This window comes from Chiloscyllium plagiosum, chromosome 32 (assembly GCF_004010195.1).
Source record: "Chiloscyllium plagiosum isolate BGI_BamShark_2017 chromosome 32, ASM401019v2, whole genome shotgun sequence".
Taxonomy (NCBI): Eukaryota; Metazoa; Chordata; class Chondrichthyes; order Orectolobiformes; family Hemiscylliidae; genus Chiloscyllium; species Chiloscyllium plagiosum.
Window position 1 is genome coordinate 21,995,440 of NC_057741.1, and position 22,282 is coordinate 22,017,721.

The following is a 22,282-nucleotide window of genomic DNA, read 5'->3' on the forward strand; positions in this document are numbered from 1 at the left end:
TTTTAAATGTTATAATTGTACCAGCTTCCAACATTTGCAGCTCATCCCATACACACATCACCCTCTGTATGCAAAGGTTACCCCTTAGGTCCCTTTTAAATTTTCCCCCTCACCCTAAACCAGTCTATTCTGCCTCTCCCTCTAGCTAAAATCACCCAAGCTTGGCAACATCTTTGTAAATCTTTTCTGAACACTTTCAAGTTTCACAACATCCTTCTGATAGGAGGGAGACCAGAATTATGTGCAATATTCCAAAAAGTGGCCAATCCAATGTCTGTACAGCCATAACATGACTTCCCAACTCCAATACTCAATGCACTGACCAATAAAGGATAGCATACCAAACTGCTGTGCTCTTCCAGCACCACTAATCCAGAATCTGGTTTCCAGCATCTGCAGTCATTGTTTTTACCAAACACCTTCTTCACTATTCTTTTTACCTGCGACTCCACTTTCAAGAAATGAACTTAGCACTCCAAGGTCTCTTAGTTCAGCAACACTCCACAAAACCGGACCATTAGATGTATAGATTCTGCTCTAATTTGCGTCAAAAGTTTAGTCAACACTTGCAAAAACATTCAATCAATTTTACCAGTGGGTCTGAAAATGGACACAGCAATCTAATTTCAACTTTGAACTGAGGTTCATACTGAATTTAAGTGATTTCCATTAACACTGTTAAGATCAGGTGAAGAGGGGCGAATCAGATCCTCTCTTCTATCTTTGGTTCGCCACAACATTTTGATTTTCCTCAACGTACAGCCATATACCACTCCAACAAAAATGTGGTTTGTTAGTTGACCGGAATCAAATCAGGAGTCGAAAGGCTCGAGTGAAAGAAAGAGCAATCTTATTACTTGCTAACCCAGTGACAAATTATAAAGACACAACACCCAATACAGATGTAAAAATTTTTTAAAAGTGCATGCCCAGAACAAAACGTAAGATAAAGGCAATGTACGGCTTAAATTTGCCCTTTAGTGGGATACTACTGAAGTAAAACCGATGTGCTAATTTCTTTTTTATATGCCCCTATTCATTAAATCCAATTTTTTTATTGCTTTGACAATTTTACACAATTTGTTCTCAAATTTTAATTTTTGGATCTTAAAAACTGCTGAATATTATACTAAGGTTATTGAAAAATTATAGATATCAAAGATAAGATTATTTCATTTTTCAAAGAAATTAAGCAAATACAACTCATGTTCAGGTTACAACTGAAATCTTACTCACTACAAATTCTGTTGGATTTGGGTATTGCTAGAATTTTGCTTTTATTATAATGATTCAAATCATGCAAAGAATCCAAATCCAGTAATTGTTCAGTAATCCATCGGGCCCATTTATCCTACATGGTTAAGAGCTATAAATGTTTTTTTAAAAACTGAACTCAAATTCCACCATTTGCTGTGGCAGGTTTTAAACCGGTGTCTCTGGGTAACAATAGCACTACGGCACCACCTTAATTTTCATTGAAACTACCTATATTGAAATACTTATCTCCTATGCTAACATTTGTGCAATAATAAAAAAAAATTAAATTAGTTTGGAGAAACTCAACTCCAGAATTCGCAAACATTAATATCGTTCGTTACTAGAACCATACCTACTGCGCTTATATCAGATCCAATGATACAATTTAGGTCATGCATTAACAAACGTACTCAAACTCAATAATGCGTAGGGTATTATACATCCACGGAGACTTTGTACCTGTCAATTTGTAAGAGTAGAGAAAATGCAGCCAAGTTTTTGTTAGTAAAATCAATCCTGGTGATTGTTATCATTCTCCTAAATATTATGTATGGAAAACTGTAGAATCTCAGCCCACTGGTGATCTGGTAAACATTCATGAACTCCAATATAGAAAATAATATTAAGCTTAGTCAATACCTTCAAAGCAGCCAGCGTTGTCTTTCAAGACAGGGCAAAATTGTATCATGCCTTTGGGTGTGGCTAATTGCAATACAATTCCACTGAAACTCATTTTCAAATGAAGCTGTTCACAGGTGTCAGATTACAATCAATGATTCTGCATTTATCCAGAAACCTTCAACACTTAGTCAGTTTCAAGAAGAATGGAGAGACAGCATTCTTGAACGACTGATTGTAGGGAAATTTAGATATACTGCAGACCAAAACATTCCCAAATCCTTGGACATAAAGATGGGGATGGCAGATACCTGCCAAAACAAGTCCTGAATGAGGAAGTTTTATATTAAACTATCTTCCTGATAATTCTGAACCATGATACTGCAGTCATATAAAGAGTAAAATTTCCCTAAAGATCAGCTAAACAAAGGAAAGCAAGAGTAACTTGTAATGACTCAGTGAGCCTTCAGGGACAACATGTTTAGGAAGCCCTGAAGAAAACATGCCTGAAAACTGTTCTCGTTGTGGCTACTGCCTGAGGTACAGAGATTCTAGCATTGTTTTTGTTTCAGATGTCAGCAGTTACAATATAATTACGTTTAACCAGTTTTGCATATTCTTCTTCTCATCTTTGAAAAGGTTACCTCTACTTACCAATACCTGCTATGAGGAAATACAAAATCTCAGATTGGGAGGCATGGGGAGAGGGGCTGTGGTGGGAATACAAGACTATAATATGTTTAACAGTTTAAACACTATTCAAGGATGTGACATTGTAGATATGTGGACAGATGCTTAGAATATAATGTCACATCCATAAAGATTAAACACAAGATTTAGGACAGAGAACAGTACTTTTTTTTTTCTGCCACCAAGACAGACACTCTTGATCTTGAGAAATTAACTTCCAGGGTTGGGACTGTTACAAAAACTGTGCCAGCATTCGTGATTAGAATACTTTGGTGAAAGGAAAAATGGAATAAAATAGTACAAGAATTATGTAGAAAAATAAAAACTGCTTGCTCAGGTAGATGGTAAACTAGAGGGAATGCACTGCTTCTATGTTTTAATTTCCAGTGTCTAACACAAATTTGGCAATCTTCAACCACAAAGTTCAATAACTCTAGATTTTGCCTTGGAGAACCTACTTCCCTGAAAGTCCAAATGAAAACAGAATGAATTGGGAACTTGAACCATGTCCTCAGGATATTTCAGAATGCTGCACGCGGCTAAATTACTTTTGAAGTTCAATCATAATTCTACATTGAACCTGACCCTGCAGACAAAATATTTGATCTGCTTATCATTATGTGGCAAGATGAATGTTGGTTCGAACACAAATAAAACTTCCTTCTTTATGGCAATTAAGTACTTTATGTAGCAAAGAACAAACTGCAATTTCTTCACTGGCTTTTAATGACAAGGAAAGTTTAAGTTTACTCACAGATCAGTTCAGGCATAACATTACTTTCTTGACAATCATTACCAAAGCAGTTAAACTAACTTTATAGTTAATATTTTGTGCCTTGTAAGTATTTGTACAGATCTGTCAGAGTAGCTTGAGCCAGGGATCTTCAAGATTTGTAATCTGTAACCAGAGGTGACATGGAGCTGAATGGTAAACATGGAGGATGGGGAAAGGAAAGAGCTAACAGTTGTCTCGTTATAATATTTAATGTTGTTACACAAGTCTCATGTTATTCTTTCCTTATTAAAGATGGTGTAATAAAAAAAATTGCATAGAAATTAAAATAATACAGCAGCGCATTGATAATTTACCAAGGATCCACGGTAACTTATTTATAGTGCAACAAACTGGCTATGGATCCCTTTTCCATTTGAAAAAAATACAATGGAAAGAGTTGGGAAGACAACTTACTCATAGTTGCAACTGTGCTTTTGATTTGCTAAGAAAATCTAGTTTTGGAGCATACTGCCAGACACATCTTTCAGTGTTACTTTCTTGCTAATGTTGTGATTAGAAATATAGATGGAGTATCCACAGTATGATGGACTCTTGTGGTGCAGTGGTAGTATCCAGACCTCTGGTCCAGGAGACTTGTGTTCAAGTCCCATCTGCTCCTCATATGTAACAACATCACTGGACAGGTTGATTAAAAAAATCTGCAATGTGTGAAGACATTATGATCCCTTTTAATCAGATGCTGATATTTCCATTTAGTACCATGGTGGCCCTGCAATTTAATGGAAAGTGAAAAAACTGCACATGCCGTAAATCAGTGACAAAGGGATAAGTTGCTGAAAAAGCTCAGCAGGTCTGGCAGCATCTGTGAAGAGAAACTAAAGTTAACCTTTCAGGTCCAGTGACTTTCCTCAGAACTGGTTCCAAGGAAGGGTCATGGGACCCAGAATGTGAACTTTGATTTCTCTGCACAGATGCTGTTGAGTTTTTCCAGCAACTTGTTTTTGTTTCTGCAGTTTATTGGATTTGGGACAGCTCAAAAGACTCAAGGGGAAAAAGTAGGTTCTGGTTTCACTGAAAATAAGTCTGTTTAACTTCTAAGTATACATGAATGCAGGAACAGGAGAAGGTCTTTTAGCCTATCAAACCAGTTCCACTACTTAATCATAGTCATAGAAATGTACAACATCACTGGTTGATCAAACCCTTTTACTTTCACTATCGCCTCAATCCTTTTTGCCTTTGTAATAAGAAAACCTCTACTTTAAATAAACTAAACTACCACAGCCCTCTGGCATAGAGAATTTCAAAGATCCACAACCCTCTGATTCAAAAGGACTCATCTTGGTCCGCTTTGCTTTTACATAATGCCCACTCGTGCAAGATTCCAAGACGGGGAAATGCGCTCTCTGCATTTTATCCTGTCTCTCCCTAAAAGATATTTTACAGCTTTGAATGAGATCACTTTCATTCATCATAACTTTAAAAATACAGGTCCAATTTGTCCAATCTTTCGTCATAGAACAGTCCTGCCATTCTGGAAACAATCTGATAAACACTCATTGCACTCCCTCCATGGCAAAAATATCTTTCTTGATACATAATGACCAAACTGCACACAGTATTCTAAATGCATGCTAACTAAGCTCCAAACTTTAGCTAACTAAACTATACAATTGGAGCCAAGACTCACTACTCCTGTAGTCAAATTCTCTTGTGATATCGGTTAATATTCCATATGCCTAATAGCTTGCTATATCTGCATGTTAACCTTCAGTGACTTATTGACTTAAGTACACCTTTGTACATCTATACTTTTCCAACCTCTCACCATTTAAAAATACTCTGCACATCTGTTCTTCATACCAAAGAGGAAAACTCTTATTTTACATCATTTATCATATCCACGCCTAATCAATATGCCTACCCAAATCCTCTAGAAAACGTTTTACATCTTCCTCACAACATTAATTTCTGTTAATTAGATATATTACATTTGGTCCCTAATGTACATTGATCTATATTGTGAACAGCTGCGATAACCCAATAGTCACGGTTTGTCAATGTGACATTGACTCATTTGTTCCTGTTGTTTTCTATAGGGTAACCACTCCTTACTCCAAGTACGTTATCTCCTTGAGCATTTTAAAAAATTCTGATAATCAACCTCCAGTGGGGAACCTTATCAAAAGCCTTCTGAATATATTACATCTAATGCCCCCATCTTTGTCAATTTTGTTAGTAATATCCTAAAAACTCAAGTTTGTTACAACATGGTTTTACAATTCACAAATCAAGCTATACCCAATCACTGTATTTAGTCCAAATGTCCATTTGCCATGTTCTTTTTAACAATTCTAGTATTTTCCCTCCTATAGATCTACGGCTGTAGGGTCAGATCACAATTTTTTTCCTTTCTTGTTCTTAAATAAACGGGTGTCATTTGCACACATCCAACGTGCTGGAATCATTCCAGAATCTATGGAATTTTGGAATATGATTACCATTGCATTGATCATCTCCATAGCCACCTCCTTCAAGTGTCTGGGTTGTATATATTAGGTCCTGAGGACTCATCAAGTTTCAGTTCTATTAGTTTCTCCAGTACAACTTTCTTCCTGATACCAACTTCCTTCAAATGTTGGTTCTCCTGAGTCACTTAGATTTCTAATTCTGGGAGCTGTACCTGGCTCAGTAAAAGCAAATAAGTCACCATTTAGGTTCTCTGTTATTTCTAATTCACTTCATAAATTCTCCCTGCTCTGTGCTTTTAATTTATCCTCATTCACCTTCAATTTTTTTCCCCTGCCTGTAAAGGCTTTTAAATTCCATGACCCCATTTGCTAGGTTGCATGTTCCTCCTTATCAGTTTATTGGCCCTCTTTTGCCTATTATAACATCTTTACAACCCTTAGATTTATTATTAATCTGGTCATTTGGTAAGGTTTTTCTTTTAATCTTATAAAATCCTTCACTTCCTCTGTCAGCAATGGTTGACTAACCTTTGGGCTTTTGCACATTGAAGGAAATGTGTAATTGCTGTAAGCCATGTAATAATACTTTAATGACTATCCATTGCTTATATGCAGTATCGTGATTTAATATATTTTCCCAACCCAGCTCAGCCAACTTGTGCTTCAGGCTTTAATTATTTCCCTTATTCAAATTGAACGACCTCATTTTCAAATTCAATGTACAATTCCGACATTGTGGTTTCAAATAAACCTGTTGGTCTATAACCAGTGTTTTGACTTTGCTCAGTCCAATCCAGCACCAGCACTTCCACTACATATTGTGGTCACACATCTCCAAAGGTTAAAAATGTAATGTGCATGATTAAATATAAATAATTTGCCCTTTTTTCATTACTTATTACTGGATCCAAAAAAGCCTGCCCTCTAGTAAGCATTTCAACTTGCTGGTCTAGAAAACAGTAAGACAGCTCCTCAAACACATGCTTCACAGCTTTTCTGCTTAAATGATTTACCCAGCCCAATACAGTCAGAATCACAGGGATGTACAGCACAGAAACAGACTGTTCAGTCCAACTCGTCCATGCCAATCAGATATCCTAACCTAATCTAGTCCCATTTGCCAGCACTTGGCCCACAGTCCTCTAAACCCTTCCTGTTCATATACCCATCCAGATGCCTTCCACCACTTCCTCTGGCAGCTCATTCCATATCTGCACCACCCTCTGCGTGAAAAAGTTGCCCCTTCGGCACCTTGTAGATATCTTTCCCCCCTCACCCTAAACCTATGCCCTCTAGTTTTCGACTCCCCCACCCCAGAGAAAAAATTGTCTATTTATCCTATCCATGCCCCTCATGATTTTATGAACCACATCGCCTTCGATGCTCCAGGGAAAACAGCCCCAGCCTATTCAGCCTCTCCCTCTAGCTCAAATCCTTCAAACCTGGCAACATCCTTGTAAATCCTTTTGAACCCTTTCAAGTTTCATAACATCATTCCGATAGGAAGGAGAGCAGAAGTGCACACAATATTCCAACACTGGCCTAACCAACGTACTGTACAGCTACAACTTGGCATGTTTCATGCTGTGAAGTTGAGACTGGAGACATGAATGCATGGAATTCTGCAATAGGCAGGTCACCTCATCTATGCCTGCACATATTTCTTCTGTTATGCTCAAATATTTAATATTGAAAGCAGACAGGTCTGGCATGTAATTTTTTTTCTAAAATTACAAACAAGAGTTACTTGGCAGTCTGTTTCCATGGTGTACATCTCCAGGACTTTGACTAACTTCTTGAAATGACTTTACAATCCATTTGGAAGTTTTTTGTAAACATAAAGGTGGTTTTATTTCCATCACAATAGCCCAGGTTTGAGGCAGAAAGTGAAAGAAATTAATAAAGAACAGAGAATTGGAAGAAATAACATTTTCAATGATACTCAAGCATTTTTACTCAATGTCTTTACTGAGTTCCTGAACAAACATGTGCAGTCAAGGGAGGCTATACAGTTAGGAAAGAGATCTTGAGGTACTTCTGCACCCTCTTCAGGATGGCTTGAGTGTTTATTCTAAGTGTGTATCACTTATTTTCATATAGTGAGGGATTTAATTCCCAGTGCACGTTAACAGATCAGAATTATTCTTTGCATTGCTTTTAAACATCTGTTCAGCAATTTAAACTGAACTTAACACTTTCTTAAAATAGTCTGCGATCATGCATAAATCTGTCGAAAATTAAACTTCTAATGTTGCAATCAATTCTGAGTTCCCACGAGAGACGAGCAATTGTAGATATTTCTCAAATGTTGTTGATATTTTCTTCAGACAAAGATTTTTTCAAAAGCTGTATAAACATATCAGAAGTGAAAATCAAGATTTCTCATAACTTTGATGCACACTTCTGGACTCTGATGCATCATGTGATTAAAGTACGTATTTTAATTCCTTCAACGAAGAGAAGGCTTTTGTCAAAGTTCCTAATACATAAGAAACATGCAAAGCTATCTGACTGGTTTCCAGAAGTCATTAACTTTATATATATTAAAAACTGGATGTGGCTTCCTGTTGCTAATGTCACATTTTCTTTTCACTTATTCATGGGACATAAAACAATGGTGGGCTTTCTTTTTGAACTGTTGCAGCAATTTTGATGGTACAATTTACATAATAATGCCAGGATTCTAACCCAGCAATGATGGAATGAACTTGCATGTTCAAGTTATGATGGAATAGAACTTATCATCTACGCAGACTACATTTTTGTAAAATTGATTCATTGGAATCAGAATACTGATAAGCCCAGCATTTATTTGCCTTTCCCCAAGTAAATTTGATGAGTTAGAAATGGGTTGAAGGGCTGAGAGTTGCCAGGAAAGTGGAGTTGAGGCCAAGAGGAGATCAGCCGTGATCATATCAAATGCGGAGAAGACTCAAGAGGCTGAATTGCACATACCTGGTCTTGGTCTTACGCTCTTAAATATTTTTGAGGTGGTGGGGAGCCATCTTGAAATGGTACAGTCCATGCAGTGAAGGTACTCCTACTGTTGTTTGGGAGGGTATTTTATTATTGACACTCCAACAATGAAAGAATAATAGTACAATACAGAGATGTGCAAGTTAGTTGGACTGGCCATGCTAAACTGTCCCGTAGTGTCCAGAGATGCGCAGGTTACGTGGATCAGCCAGGCTAAATGCGGGATTACAGGGATAGGAAGGGAAGAGATCTCAGTTAGGTGCTTTGGGGGATTGGGGATCGGTAGAGACTTAAATGGGCCGAAAAGCCCCTATCTACACAGCAAGAATTTTATGATTATTTCCCAGTCACAATGTTGTGCGACTTGAGGGGGGACCTTGCAGGTGATTTTATGCCCATGCATCTGCTACCTTTCCCCTGCTAGTGGTGAAGGCCCCAAGTTTGGGAGATGCTGTTCAGAATCCTTGAATTGTTACAGTGCATCAGATGGTACAGTGCAGGCAGGGTGCACCAGTGGTAGACTGGGTGAATCTTTAAAGATAGATGGGATCCCAATCAATTTCTGGATGATGAGCAGCTTCTTGAGCATTGTTGGAACGGAGGAAAATATTTCCCTGACTTGTACCTCATAGATATTGCAACAGTTTTGAAAGGCAGATGGATGACTTGTTTGTGATGGTAGATTGTAGAAGTAACCCTAGCATATTGTTACAATGCTATTGGTTCCATCAGTCTTTCACTTTCTCTATTCCCAATGGCCACAATGATACAACTAAGCTTCTTTTTCAGTTTAGAATACCGGTTCTTATGGTCTGCAGAACATTCAAAATCTAATACTTTAGTTGATTCAATTAAACTTTGTCAGATTCTATTTTCACAATAATGAACATTGCACTTACTGCAGCCGCACTAGTCCAGTGGCTGGGCTATTTATCAACTTCTTTATCATGGTTAACATTAAGCCTCGAGCATTGCTCGTTAGATTTATACAGGGTGAGCATTCATCACAATTCTGACTTGGGACCTTTAGGTGAGATACAAACTTTGAGGGACCAAGTATGCTAATTAGACAAAAGATTCAAGAGGTAACTTGTCAAAATCCCTTTGAAACTCAACTGAGGTTTCCTTAACGTCATGGTGAGTTCTTCAAATAATACGCAAGAACGAAGTTTTCTTGAAACCACATTGAAATGTCCTGCTCGATCAAATGAGTCATAAATGCCATCCATCATTATTTCTTTAAGTGACTCCTTTAATGCTAACTTCAATCTAATCAGTATGCGAATTATCTGGATCAGTTACGTATTTTAAAAACAAAATAATGGACAGTGCATTAATTGCCTTTCAGTTTAAAGGGAAACCTCCTAGAAAAGGTTGGGAGGTTACGTTGCAGGACATTGGTTAGGTCACTTTTGAAATACTGGATTTAATTCTGGTCTCTCTCTCATCAGATCGATGTTGTGAAACTTGAAAGTGTTCAAAAAAGATTTACAAGAATGTTGCTAAGGTTGGAGGATTTTAGCTATAGGGAGAGGCTGAAGCTATTTTCCCTGGAGCATTGGAAACTGAAGTGTGAACTGATAGGTTTATAAAATCATGAGGGACATGGATATTGTAAAGAAACAAGGCATTTTCCCTGGGTTTGAAGGGGGGGGGGGGGGGGTTGGAGTCCAGAACTAGTGAGCATAGGTTTAGGCTGAGGAGGGAAACATTTAAAAGGGACCCAAAGGGCAACTTTTTCACGTAGAGGATGAGTGTATGTAATGAGCTGCCAGAAGAAGTGATGGAAGCTGGTACAATTACAGCATTTAAAAGCCATCTGGATGGGTATATGAATCGGAAGGGTTTAGAGGGATATGGGCTAAGTGCTGGCAAACAGGACTACATAAGGTTAGGATATCTGGTCAGCATGGATGAATTGGACCAAAGGGTCTGTTTCCGTGCTTTACATCTCTATGACTCAATGATTACGACTAATTTGGCATCCAAAAAAATATAGGTAAGGGGCTCACAAGGCAAGTGCCCCATCCTATAATCCTAAAGGATCCCTAAAGTGAATAAACAGGCCTTTTGGCCCATTGAGTCCTCACCGATGCTCCAAACAGCATACCACCCAGACCTACGCAACTACCTTATCTCTGTAACCCTGCATCCCCCACAGGTAACCCACCTAGCCTGCACACCATCAACAATTTAGCATGCCAAATCCACCTAACCTGCACATTTCTGGACTGAGGGGGGAAACCAGAGCACCTGGAGGTAACCCATGCAGACACGGAGAATGTGCAAAATTCACACAATTGTCGAAGGCTGGAGGCAAACCCTGGTCCCTGGCGTGGTGAGGCAGCAGTACTAACCACTGAGACACCATGCCGTCCAAGGACCCTACAGTCGATATTATCAAGAGACATTGTGTTGTTGATTTTAGGGTTTCTAATTTTTAAAAAATTCATTCACGGGAAGTGGACTTTGCTGGCTGGGCCATGATTTTTTTTTTTATCTCCCCTTACCCATGAGAAGGTAGTGGCTATCATTTCAAACCACTGCAATGTATTTGGTGTAGATACACCCACAATGCTGTTAGGATCGAAGTTCCTGGATAATGAAATTTAAAGTTATATTTTGACAAAGCAACACTCAGGTTCTCTAGTCATAACTACATGAAAATATTCAGCTGAAAAGGGTTGTATTTGGAAGGAAAGTAAATAAAACGGAGGAATGGCGAATAATTACTATGAACAACACTATTTGATAATGATACAAATTAGCTGAAACTTTATTGCTGGAACAGCACAGCAGGTCTAGATGCTGCCTGACCTGCTGTGCTGTTCCAGCAATAAAGTTTCAGCTTTGATCTCCAGCGTCTGCAGACCTCACTTTCTCCTCGAATGATACAAATTAACCAACCACATCTCAGATCTCTATGTAAATCTAACCACGCCTGCATTTGACAGTACAGTAAACAATACAGATGATCGCTGAGAAACAAAGCACAAGTAGTGACCTCATACCTTTATGCTTAAGTCCTCACTTTAGGTTAAGTTCAAAACACTTCCACAAATATGCCAACTTTTGCAGTGTACACATATTTGCCAGCAGTTTAATAAGCTGCAGCAGGATAAACATGTGCATAAAGCATTGGCGTTTCAGGCGAACTATTTGAATTCAAGCCAGAAATAAACTTAGCACAGTAGCATGATAGTCCAAGAGGATTCCTTATGAATTTCAGCTTCCACTTACATTACTACCTACTCAGATGGACCTGAAACACGTCTGGCCCAAACAATGTTTCGAAAAGAACCTGTAGCTGCAGATAAGACTTTCTAAGCTCCATGAGACAAGACCATATCTGAAATATTACTCCATGTAATGCACACACTTGTTAATGCACTACTTGATATGTGGTTGCTTTTAGAATAGCAGTTGAATCAGCAAATTTAGCTGCAAATAAAATATCCAACCACCAAAATATCCTTTGACCCTAGTTTTATCAGGAGGAAAAAATAAAATTCTTATTTATGAAGAATCATGAACAGACTGATCCTAGACTTGGGGATGAAAGGAGGATAAATTGCAGCTGCCATTAGAAAAGACATTGCATTTATTAGATTAGATTAAATTACTTAGTGTGGAAACAGGCCCTTCAGCCCAACAAGTCCACACCGACCCGCCTAAGAGCAACCCACCCAGACCCATTCCCCTACATTTACCCCTTCACCTAACACTATAAGCAATTTAGCATGGCCAATTCTCCTAACCTGCACATTTTTGGATAACTTATCACAATGCTAAGAAATGCCCCAAGTACTTAGACAATAGACAATAGGTGCAGGAGTAGGCCATTCAGCCCTTCGAGCCTGCACCACCATTCAATATAATCATGGCTGATCATTCCTAATCAGTATCCTGTTCCTGCCTTATCTCCATAACCCTTGATTCCACTATCTTTGAGAGCTCTATCCAACTCCTTCGTGTCCAATCCTTTCATAATCTTATACGTCTTAATCAGATCCCCTCTCAATCTTCGAAACTCAATGGTATACAAGCCCAGTCGCTTCAGTCTTTCAGTGTAAGGTAATCCTGCCATTCCAGGAATTGGCCTCGTGAATCTACGCTGCACTCCCTCAATAGCCAGAATGTTTTTTCTCAAATTTGGAGACCAGAACTGCACACAGTACTCCAGGTGTGGTCTCACCAGGGCGCTGTACAGCTGCAGAAGCACCTCTTTGCTTCTATACTCACTTCCTCTTGTTATGAAGGCCAGCATGCTATTAGCTTTCTTCACTACCTGCTGTACCTGCATGCTTGCCTTCATTGTCTGGTGTACAAGAACACCCAGATCTCTTTGTACTGCCCCTTTACATAAATTGATTCCATTGGGGTAGTAGTCTGCCTTCCTGTTCTTGCTACCAAAGTGGATAACCATACATTTATCCACATTAAACTGCATCTGCCATGCATCCGCCCATTCACCTAATTTGTCCAGGTCACCCTGTAATCTCCTAACATCCTCATCACTTTTCACCCTGCCACCCAGCTTTGTTTCATCAGCAAATTTGCTAATGTTATTGCTGATACCATCTTCTATATCATTAACATATGTTGTAAAAAGCTGTGGTCCCAGCACGGATCCCTGCGGTACCCCATTGGTCACTGCCTGCCATTCCGAAATGGAGCCGTTTATCACTACCTTTTGTTTCCTATTAGCCAACCAATTTTCAATCCAAACTAGTACTTTGCCCCCAATACCTTGCGCCCTAATTTTACTCACTAACCTCCTGTGTGGGACTTTTTCAAAAGCTTTCTGAAAGTCCAGGTACACTACATCTACTGGATTTCCCTCATCCAACTTCATATTTACATCCTCAAAAAATTCCAGAAGATGAGTCAAGCATGATTTCCCCTTCATAAATCCATGCTGACTCTGTCCTATCCTGTTACTACTATCCAGATGTGCAGTAATTTCATCCTTTATAACAGACTCCAGCATCTTTCCCACCACTGAGGTCAGACTAACTGGTCTATAATTACCTGCTTTCTCTCGCCCACCTTTCTTAAAAAGTGGTATAACATGAGCCACCCTCCAATCCTCGGGAACCGACCCCGAATCTATTGAACTCTGGAAAATAATCACCAAACTATTATGCAGTTACTGCTTTGTGATGAGATACGGTAACCATATTGCATCAATGGTATCTCTTATAATGCAGCAAAAACACAGCACAAGAGAGATTTGAGCCTATAACCTCTTGGATCAAGAGATGAATTTGCATAAGTTGTGCAATGCAAACATTTTGCAACTTCAAAGTTGCTAAGCAGCAAACTGGTTTAGACCTTAGAAAGTAGGAGCAGAATTGGGTCATTTGGCCCATCAAATCATGGAACAGATTCAATCAATGTTTCTCAGCTACATTCTCCTGCCTTCCCTCCATAACCTTATACTCTTCTTAATCAAGAATCTATGCCTTAAATAGACTCAATGACTTGGCCTCCACAATCTTCTGAGTTCCATGGATTTGCCATCCTCTGGTTGAAGAAATTCCTCATCTCAGTTCTAAAGGGTTGTCCCTTCACTGAGTTGTTCCCTTCGGTCATAGTCTCCTACTTGTGGAAACATCTTCTCCGCATCCACTTTGTCCAGGCCTCTCAGTATCCTCAGGGTTTCAATGAGAAACCTCTCATCCTTCTAAATTCCATTGAGTACAGACCCAAAGCCCTGAACCTTTCCTCATGTGACATGCCCTTCATTCCCAGGATCATTCGTGAACTTCCTCTGGGCCTCTTCAAGTTCAGCACATCTTCCTCAGATGCAGAGTCCAAATCTGCTCACAATATTCCAAATGTGGTCCGGCCAGAGCCTTATACAGCCTCAGCAGTACATCCTTGCTCTTAGGTTCTAGAACTCAAAATGAATGCTAAAATTGCATTAACTTTCCTGATGTAATTCTACTATTTATGGGGTATGCTACTAATTGCAAGCACTGGAACAACATTATACTTAATACAATTAATACAAAAACAATTGAGAATGTGTATAGGGTATGAGCAGGTAGGTGTTTTAAAAAAATTCTCAAGGTCAGGTTCGTAGGAGAGTAGTCTGACACAGAACAAACGACCAAGAGGCGAGACTGCTAGAATATGGGCATTTTATTCCCCGCAGTGTCGCACAACGGGTCTGGTTTATGCTCACTCTACATGTTACAAAAACTGGGAGCCGTCAGTTCTTGTAGAGCGGTTGCCAACAACCCACGCTCGGCGGTTAAACGTAACCCCGGAGCAGACTCACCGAACTGGAGACTTTTCCAGCTTTTTATTCTTTTCCAGATATAAACATTCATGTGAACAGCAGAGCAAGGCTAAAAAACACATTCCATTCTGGTTACATACAGATAAGAAGATTCACACGGGACTAAGCAACACCTCCATTCCGGTTAGATTCACACATGTATTGGGACATAATTTTTAACCGTTTCACCACATTCCACTGCTTGGAATTTTACACCACATTCCACTGCTTGGAGCAACACCTCCATTCCGGTTAGATTCACACATGTATTGGGACATAATTTTTAACCGTTTCACCACATTCCACTGCTTGGAATTTTACACCACAGTAGGGAAAGAGTTAAGTTCTGAGTTTTGTGAATTCAGCTGAGCATAACTCAGATCAGATAAGAACTAGCAGTTAACAATGGTGTGCTGGAGGCAAGGGTAATAGGTTAACAAGGTGGAAAAGCATTAATTATGTGGAGCCATTTAACAATATTGGAAGCATTCAGTATGTAAGGTCAGTTTAACAAGGTGAACAGTATTATGTGAAGCCAGTTAAAATTAAGAACATTCATTGTGTAACTGCAGATGGTTTAATCTTTGCTATTGACACTCGCTGATTGTAATAGACACCCAATCAATATATATGTTGCCTTATCTGGATGCTCCTCCCTGTAAATGAATTCATTAAGAAAGCAGCATGCTCTAGGTACATCGCCCCGGAGTTCAAAATTGAAAATTCTTAAGTATTCAGCAAACACCAAGAGATGTCTTTGCTATCAGTGCTCTGGAACTTGGGGTCTTGGATAAAGGGGTCAATGACTCCTTCAAGACTAAGACAAGGAGAGATTTCTTGACTTAAAGTCCTGTAAACCTTTGGAATTCATGAGTCATGTCTCACAAAATTGCAATTTTTGGAAATCAATGATCTTCGCCCTAGAACAATGCTGTGGGAGGCTCCTTCGAACAGTGCTCTGGGACCAAATGAATTCCCAATAAACTTTTCTGCAACATAAGGTCAAAAGGGGAATTATTTTTGATCACAAGATCAAAACACTACACAGTTGTAATTCTTTAAATAATGAAACAGTTTGTGCCAACAGAAAGATCTAGACTACACCCAGACTTAGTCTGACAAAAGGAAGTTACATTTACCATTATTTTTACATACAATTAGGAGTAGGAATTGGCCATTTGACCCCTCAAACCTTCAATAAGATAATGGCTGATCTGTTTGTGTTTTTAATTCTAGTTAGGCAACCAGTTAGCAACGCGGTGTGAAACAGAGTGGGTTCAATTCCTGCACCTGTTGAAGTCATCATGAAGAACACTCCTTCTCAACCTTTCCCCTCACGGAGACGTGGTGACTTTCAGGTTAAACCACCACCAGTAATCTTTCCCTAATGAGACATGCAGCATCTCGCCCACCATTTAAATATTCACTCTATCCACGATCAAGATCATATACAAAATGAACTGCAGCAATTTGCCAACCTTGCCTTAAAACAGCACCTTTCAAATCCACCATCTTTATCACACAGAAGAACAAGGGTACTAAATTCATGGGAACACCACTTCAGTTCTCCTTCACGTGGTACACTATTGTAATTTGGAACAACATTGTTATTCCTTCTTTCTGTCAGAAACATGGAATTCTCTTCCTAATACCACTATGTACACCTACACATTGACTGCAGTGGTTAAAAGGAGGAAACGTACTACCATCTTCTCACAAGGAATTAGCCAGTAACACCCATATCCCACAAAAAGAACAAAAACAAAACAAATACAGAAATATTATGCATATTAACAAAGAATAAAAATAGAGCTTTGTGGGCAAACTTCCATTACAGAGACTGCAGTAGCTCAAGAAGAAAAGCCATTACCCTTCTCTGGCAACTATGTTAACAAAAATATATCGACAGCAAACACACCAGCCCCACCCCTCCTTCTGTTTCCAGAAAAGAAGAAAAAGGTTCAAAAATATACTTAATTGGAACACACGATACCTGGTAAAAAAGTTGGCAAGTGTGCCCAGTCTTTTATATTTGGTCTCTTGTTCCAAAGGACTGTCAGCTTGATTGTAGCTGTCTCTGGAAGAATTTAAACTGATGTCAGTGAACTGTGCCTCATCAGTTTCCAGATTTACAATTGCACTCGAGTCACTGGTAACCAAACTATCTAGAATATCCTCATTGCTAACAGACAGAGTTGTGGACAGTTCCGTGCTCAAGCTTGAAACGCTGCTTACAGATATCTCATCCGCCTTGTTTGCTCCTCTGTTTGAAAGACTGCAAAGCTTCACATTATCATAACCAGATCGCGGAAATGTTGAAGATTTTCGCAATGCGCTGTCAGTCTCAAGACGTACAGCCGGTGAACACATGCCAGGTGGTAGACTTCCTGAACCTTGTCCATGTTTGTCAGGTGCCAATCCAGATGTCTGGGATGAATCAGCATGGTTTGTTCTAACATTCAATACACCACAATGGATGGGTTCTGGATTTCCAATTTCTAACGTGGGAATGCCAGAGTCTTCAGAATTAAGGCTATTACTGTCTTCATACCTAGAGCAGTGCAAATTGTGCTTGTATTTTGGTACAGATAAAGACCACATTGCCTTTACATCACAGTTCTGTAAATTCACAACTTCACAATTGTTGACACACTGCCCAGCAGGGGTCGTGAAGTCCGTGCAAATTCTTCCTTCCAGTATCCTAGGTGGGTTTCTATAAGTTCCTAGAAAAATAAATAATATTTTGAATTATAAAGAGAATCATAGATATGAAAGAAGTCAAAAAAATTAAAGGTGATGCTAAAATGTACACAATTAGCTCCTCTGGTAATCCTCCAAGGGCTGCAAAAAATATCTTTAAAGCAAATTAAAAATAGCTATTGCAAAGCAGCTGCTTTTCTTTTGTCTTGCTAAACTGCAAAAATGTTTGGCATACTTCCCTTCTGAATATATAATTAGGAAACAAATATTAATAAACATCAAAACAACATTCACTGCAGATCAGCAAGGAATTCCTATCATTTTTGACAGTAATTAAGTTAGAGAAAGAAAGACATTTGATTTGAAATAAGCTGAGCAAGACTATATGATAACACCAAATGCCAGTTCTTTCAGATCCAGCCCAGTATAATGGAAAAAATCAAACTGAACAATGACAATTATAGATGGAGCCTGCTGGAAATATCTGAATGCAGTGTTTACAAGATGCAGTCCAAGTGTAAAATTGCCAAAATTTAAATGAATTTGGTAAAGTTTTGGAAAACAAAAATGCTCACAGTAGTATTGAAAAGAATAGAAAGTGAGGACACTTTGCATCAGGCCAAGAATACTGAAGCAGAAAGTGTCCCATTTGCCCAGCAATATTCTTGAAGAGTGAGATGACGAACATAGTATACTTTCTCAAAAATCCTCATTTTAAACAGATAGTTGATGCAAACATGGTTTTTGCTCAAATCTGTTTTAAAGTTAACCCTGATATGAGCTCCTGTTCATCAGTGCCAATTCAACAACTAGAATTTTTCATTCAATTTCAAAAGTTACAAAAATGTTATTTTCTAAACAGATTCTTCTCAAACTCCTTTTCCTGTACAGTGGGTCACAACTGCAAACTACATCCTCCATTATCTTATCTGTCAATGAGGAAGTTAAACTTGTGATCAGCACTTCCCATCTCCCCCAATAAGAACTGCACTTCATGTACAAGAAACAATACGGATTCAGGTTTCAAATATCTGCTTTTCACCAATCTTCCCTGACCCTGTCCTTGGATGCTATGTACTCAAATTTAGACCCTTAATTTTTGTAAATATGGATGCAGGTATAACCTTAGACAGAAGATGAGGACATTCTAATTTGTCAGATCTGCAAATTGAACTCTTTATTCATTTAACAGTTTAATGATGTCACAAGAGCTTCTTTTCATAGACTGATAAGATGTTAATACAACAATAGCCAAAAATGGCAACACATCAAATTTATAGAATCAAACTTGCCTTGAGCAATAGGAAAACTGCTTGATAACATGAAAAGAAAATTTGAAATAGCTCAATAACTACCTGGTAATATGAGAGGCTTTTAGATTCTCAGTATCAATGAGTGGTCTCCTCCACCAATAAAGTTAATTTTGTTTGGAAGAAACTAAGAATAAAAGTAGCCAGTTAGCAGAACACATATGGATTTTTCAAAATGTCTCACACTGAAGTCGAACTTACAAAGATAGAACTCTCTGCCATTGAAGGACAAAAGCTGGGGTGGATATGAAAATGGTTGCAGTTATTGTTGATACATATATCTAAGAGGGAATTTTTCTTCTGGGAGGAACAGCATAACTAGAGCTATGAATATATGATAGGTATCAAAAAATTTGGGGAAGCATGGTGGCACAGTGGTTAGCATTGTTCCCTCACAGTGCCAGGGACCGAGGTTCAACACCCAGCTCGGACAACTGTGTGGAGTTTGCACTTTCTCCCCGTGCCTGTATGGGTTCCCTCCGAATGCTCCAGTTCCCTCTCACAATCCAAAGATGTGCAGGTCAGGTGAATGGGCCATGCTAACTTGGCCGGTATTAGGGGCATGTATCGGATTGGGGAATGAGTCTGGGTGGGTTACTCTTTGGAGGGTCAGTGTGGACTTGTGCAGCAATGTGAATCTAATCTAAAAATTCAAATCTGTTAGCACAGAGTTTTTGAAATGAATAGTGAATATGCATTTAAGGGGAAGCTATCAAACATGAGGGATAAAGAAAAAGAGATATAATTGTAGACTTAAATGATAAAAGATTAAGGATGCTCAATTGGAGCATAGACACTGGCACAGACTAGTTGAGCAAAGCATGTTTTTATAGCACAAAATTTGAATCAGGATGTCACAGGGTAAGAAGAGCCACAGAACTAAGTCACTTGACCAATTTTACATTAGCCATCTCTCTGAAAGAATTACAAATCTGTCCCGGCCCCCAGAACTTTCTTCGTAGGCTCCAAATATTTACTTTCAAATATAGTAGGTAAGATTACTTTTGGAAAGTCACATGGAAACTACATCCAGCATCCTTTCAGACAATGTATCTAGATCATAACTGGCTGAATTAAAAGAAAACCTTTTATCTTTCCATACCCCCTTCAAACCTTGGCTACAGTGCCAATGACCTAAGAACTACATCCTCAGATTAATGATCCATCTGGCAGTGCAAACAGTTTTGCCCTAAGAACTCTCTCGAAACACCTCAATTTTAAGCATAGATATTAAATAGTCTTTATTTGAAGAACTTCTTGAAGGGCATAACCTGAGGTGGTTACAAAACTAGCTGCAGGTTTTATTGATAGACAACCCTAAGAGGAAATATTTTCTCCAGCATAACTGAGGTCTTACTTCTCCCCTCTCTCCATTTAGCTGCTCCATGCCATTGATATAATTTGGTAAAAACATCCTCTGAGATTTCTAATGCAGAATTGATGAGAAAAAAATTGTAAATCTTTAGTACAACTTCCTTGCATTCTACAGCTTTATAAACACCAAGGGATATGTTATACTTACAGACAACAAAAGCTTAAGAACTTTTTTATTTTGTCTCATCACATTTCAACATTTGCGTGTCTAAGCTGCTCATGTGCCTGTTCCCATATTTTAAAAAGTTGATCATTGTTTTGTACTGCTTTTCCTCATTGCCATTCCCAATTATGTCACTTTACACCTCTGTATTAAATTGTTGTTATTTGTCACATTATCTGTCCTTTAACCAGTCAATAACTCATGCTATCTAATTTATTGTTGATTTATTTTTCAAACTGTGAACCATTTGCAGACTTTTAAATTATACACTTCACACCCAAGTCCATATCATGCATATAATACTGATTCTTGGCAGACAGTTAATGGTTAAGTGTCAAACTGGAATGAACTTTATACTCTGTCAGCGAACTTTCACATCTATACAGTCACCGGATCTTGAATATCAACTTTTCTAGATTTTTTAAACAGCCATTTTAAATTCATCACTTGACAAAGGTTTCAGGATAATCAGTAAAACTTCAAGAAGGAATTTCTCAATAATTAAGGAATTTGGATTTATTTTTTAAAAGTTATAACTTGGTGATAAATTATAGCAGAAACGTGGACTATCAAATTTTAATTTAAATCATCTGATTATAATACCAAAAATTTTTAGTGGGCAAATATTTTTAAAAAGATACATACTGACCTAAAGTGGTTTCTATGATTACCTGATCACGGACTGAGACAAGTTCAAGAAACCAGAATAGAATAAATTGTCTGCCCAGAAATTAACATTTTACCTCAAGACATGGAGACCAAGTAACTCATCAGCATCAAGAAATTCACATCATGTAATAGTCAGTTTAATTAGATAAGTGCATGTACAAGACAAAGGCTGCCCACAATGGCTCAACTTGTGAAAACAATTGAACCATACATGGAAATATCATATTTTACATTTTTCTGAGCAACAGTACAGAAATAAAGAAAGAATTTGCAAAAAGAACTGAAAGTCTCTATCAGCCTCTCAGAAGAAAAGCAAATTGGGGAAACAAACATTTGACAAGACTTCAAAGACATCTGCAAATTTTGCCACTACTGAGGATGAGTTAACAATTCAACAACTGCGGTGTAAGATTAAAAATCTAACCCCTCAAGAATTCTAAGCATCTTCATTTTTCCCATCTATATCCAGTCTCTCTTTTAAATTTATTACCTAAGTCTGCGCGTATGTATAATGTTGAGGTTTACCATTAATCCAGTCAGCAGATAATAACATTCCACTTGCTTTAATTCTAGAAAACTTTATAATTGGCTCTTTAATTTTGACTAATGCTACTTTTTAAATGAAGTGCAGGAGCTGTGTGAAAAAGTATTTGTTGTCACTGACCAAAGACCTTAAAAAGACAGCCAAATCATTTTGGCTTCACCCAGTCATAACACTTGTCATACACTGACACGATCGACAAATAACAGAATCGATTTATTCTCCAGAGTTTCAGAGCATTTTTACACAAATTAAATGTCAAAATAACATTCACATTGAAGCAGAACACTGCACAACTTCCTCTTATTAGCTGCTTATCAAGAATTAATTTACATTTTTCAGATAAATATTTGCCACTGCCATTTGCATACATGCATCTAAATTTGCAACACAGTAAATTCACTCACTAAGGCTTACTGGTCAAATATGGACTAGAGCAAGGTGGAAGAGGTCGTGGGGTTGGGGGGGAGGAGAAGAGGAGGGAAGGATAC

The 22,282-nt window shown here is 38.4% G+C and overlaps 1 protein-coding gene across 1 annotated transcript in view; it reads right to left on the minus strand.

Moving 5' to 3' along the window:
• Positions 1-17,756, minus strand: part of LOC122539404 (TBC1 domain family member 14-like) — a 79,062-nt gene extending 61,306 nt beyond the window's left edge. The window contains exon 1 of the mRNA XM_043674208.1: positions 17,028-17,756. Within this exon, the coding sequence (XP_043530143.1) occupies positions 17,028-17,635 (608 nt within the window). The 5' untranslated portion in view covers positions 17,636-17,756. The remainder of the gene's footprint in view (positions 1-17,027) is intronic.
• Between the last annotated feature and the right edge of the window lie 4,526 nt (positions 17,757-22,282).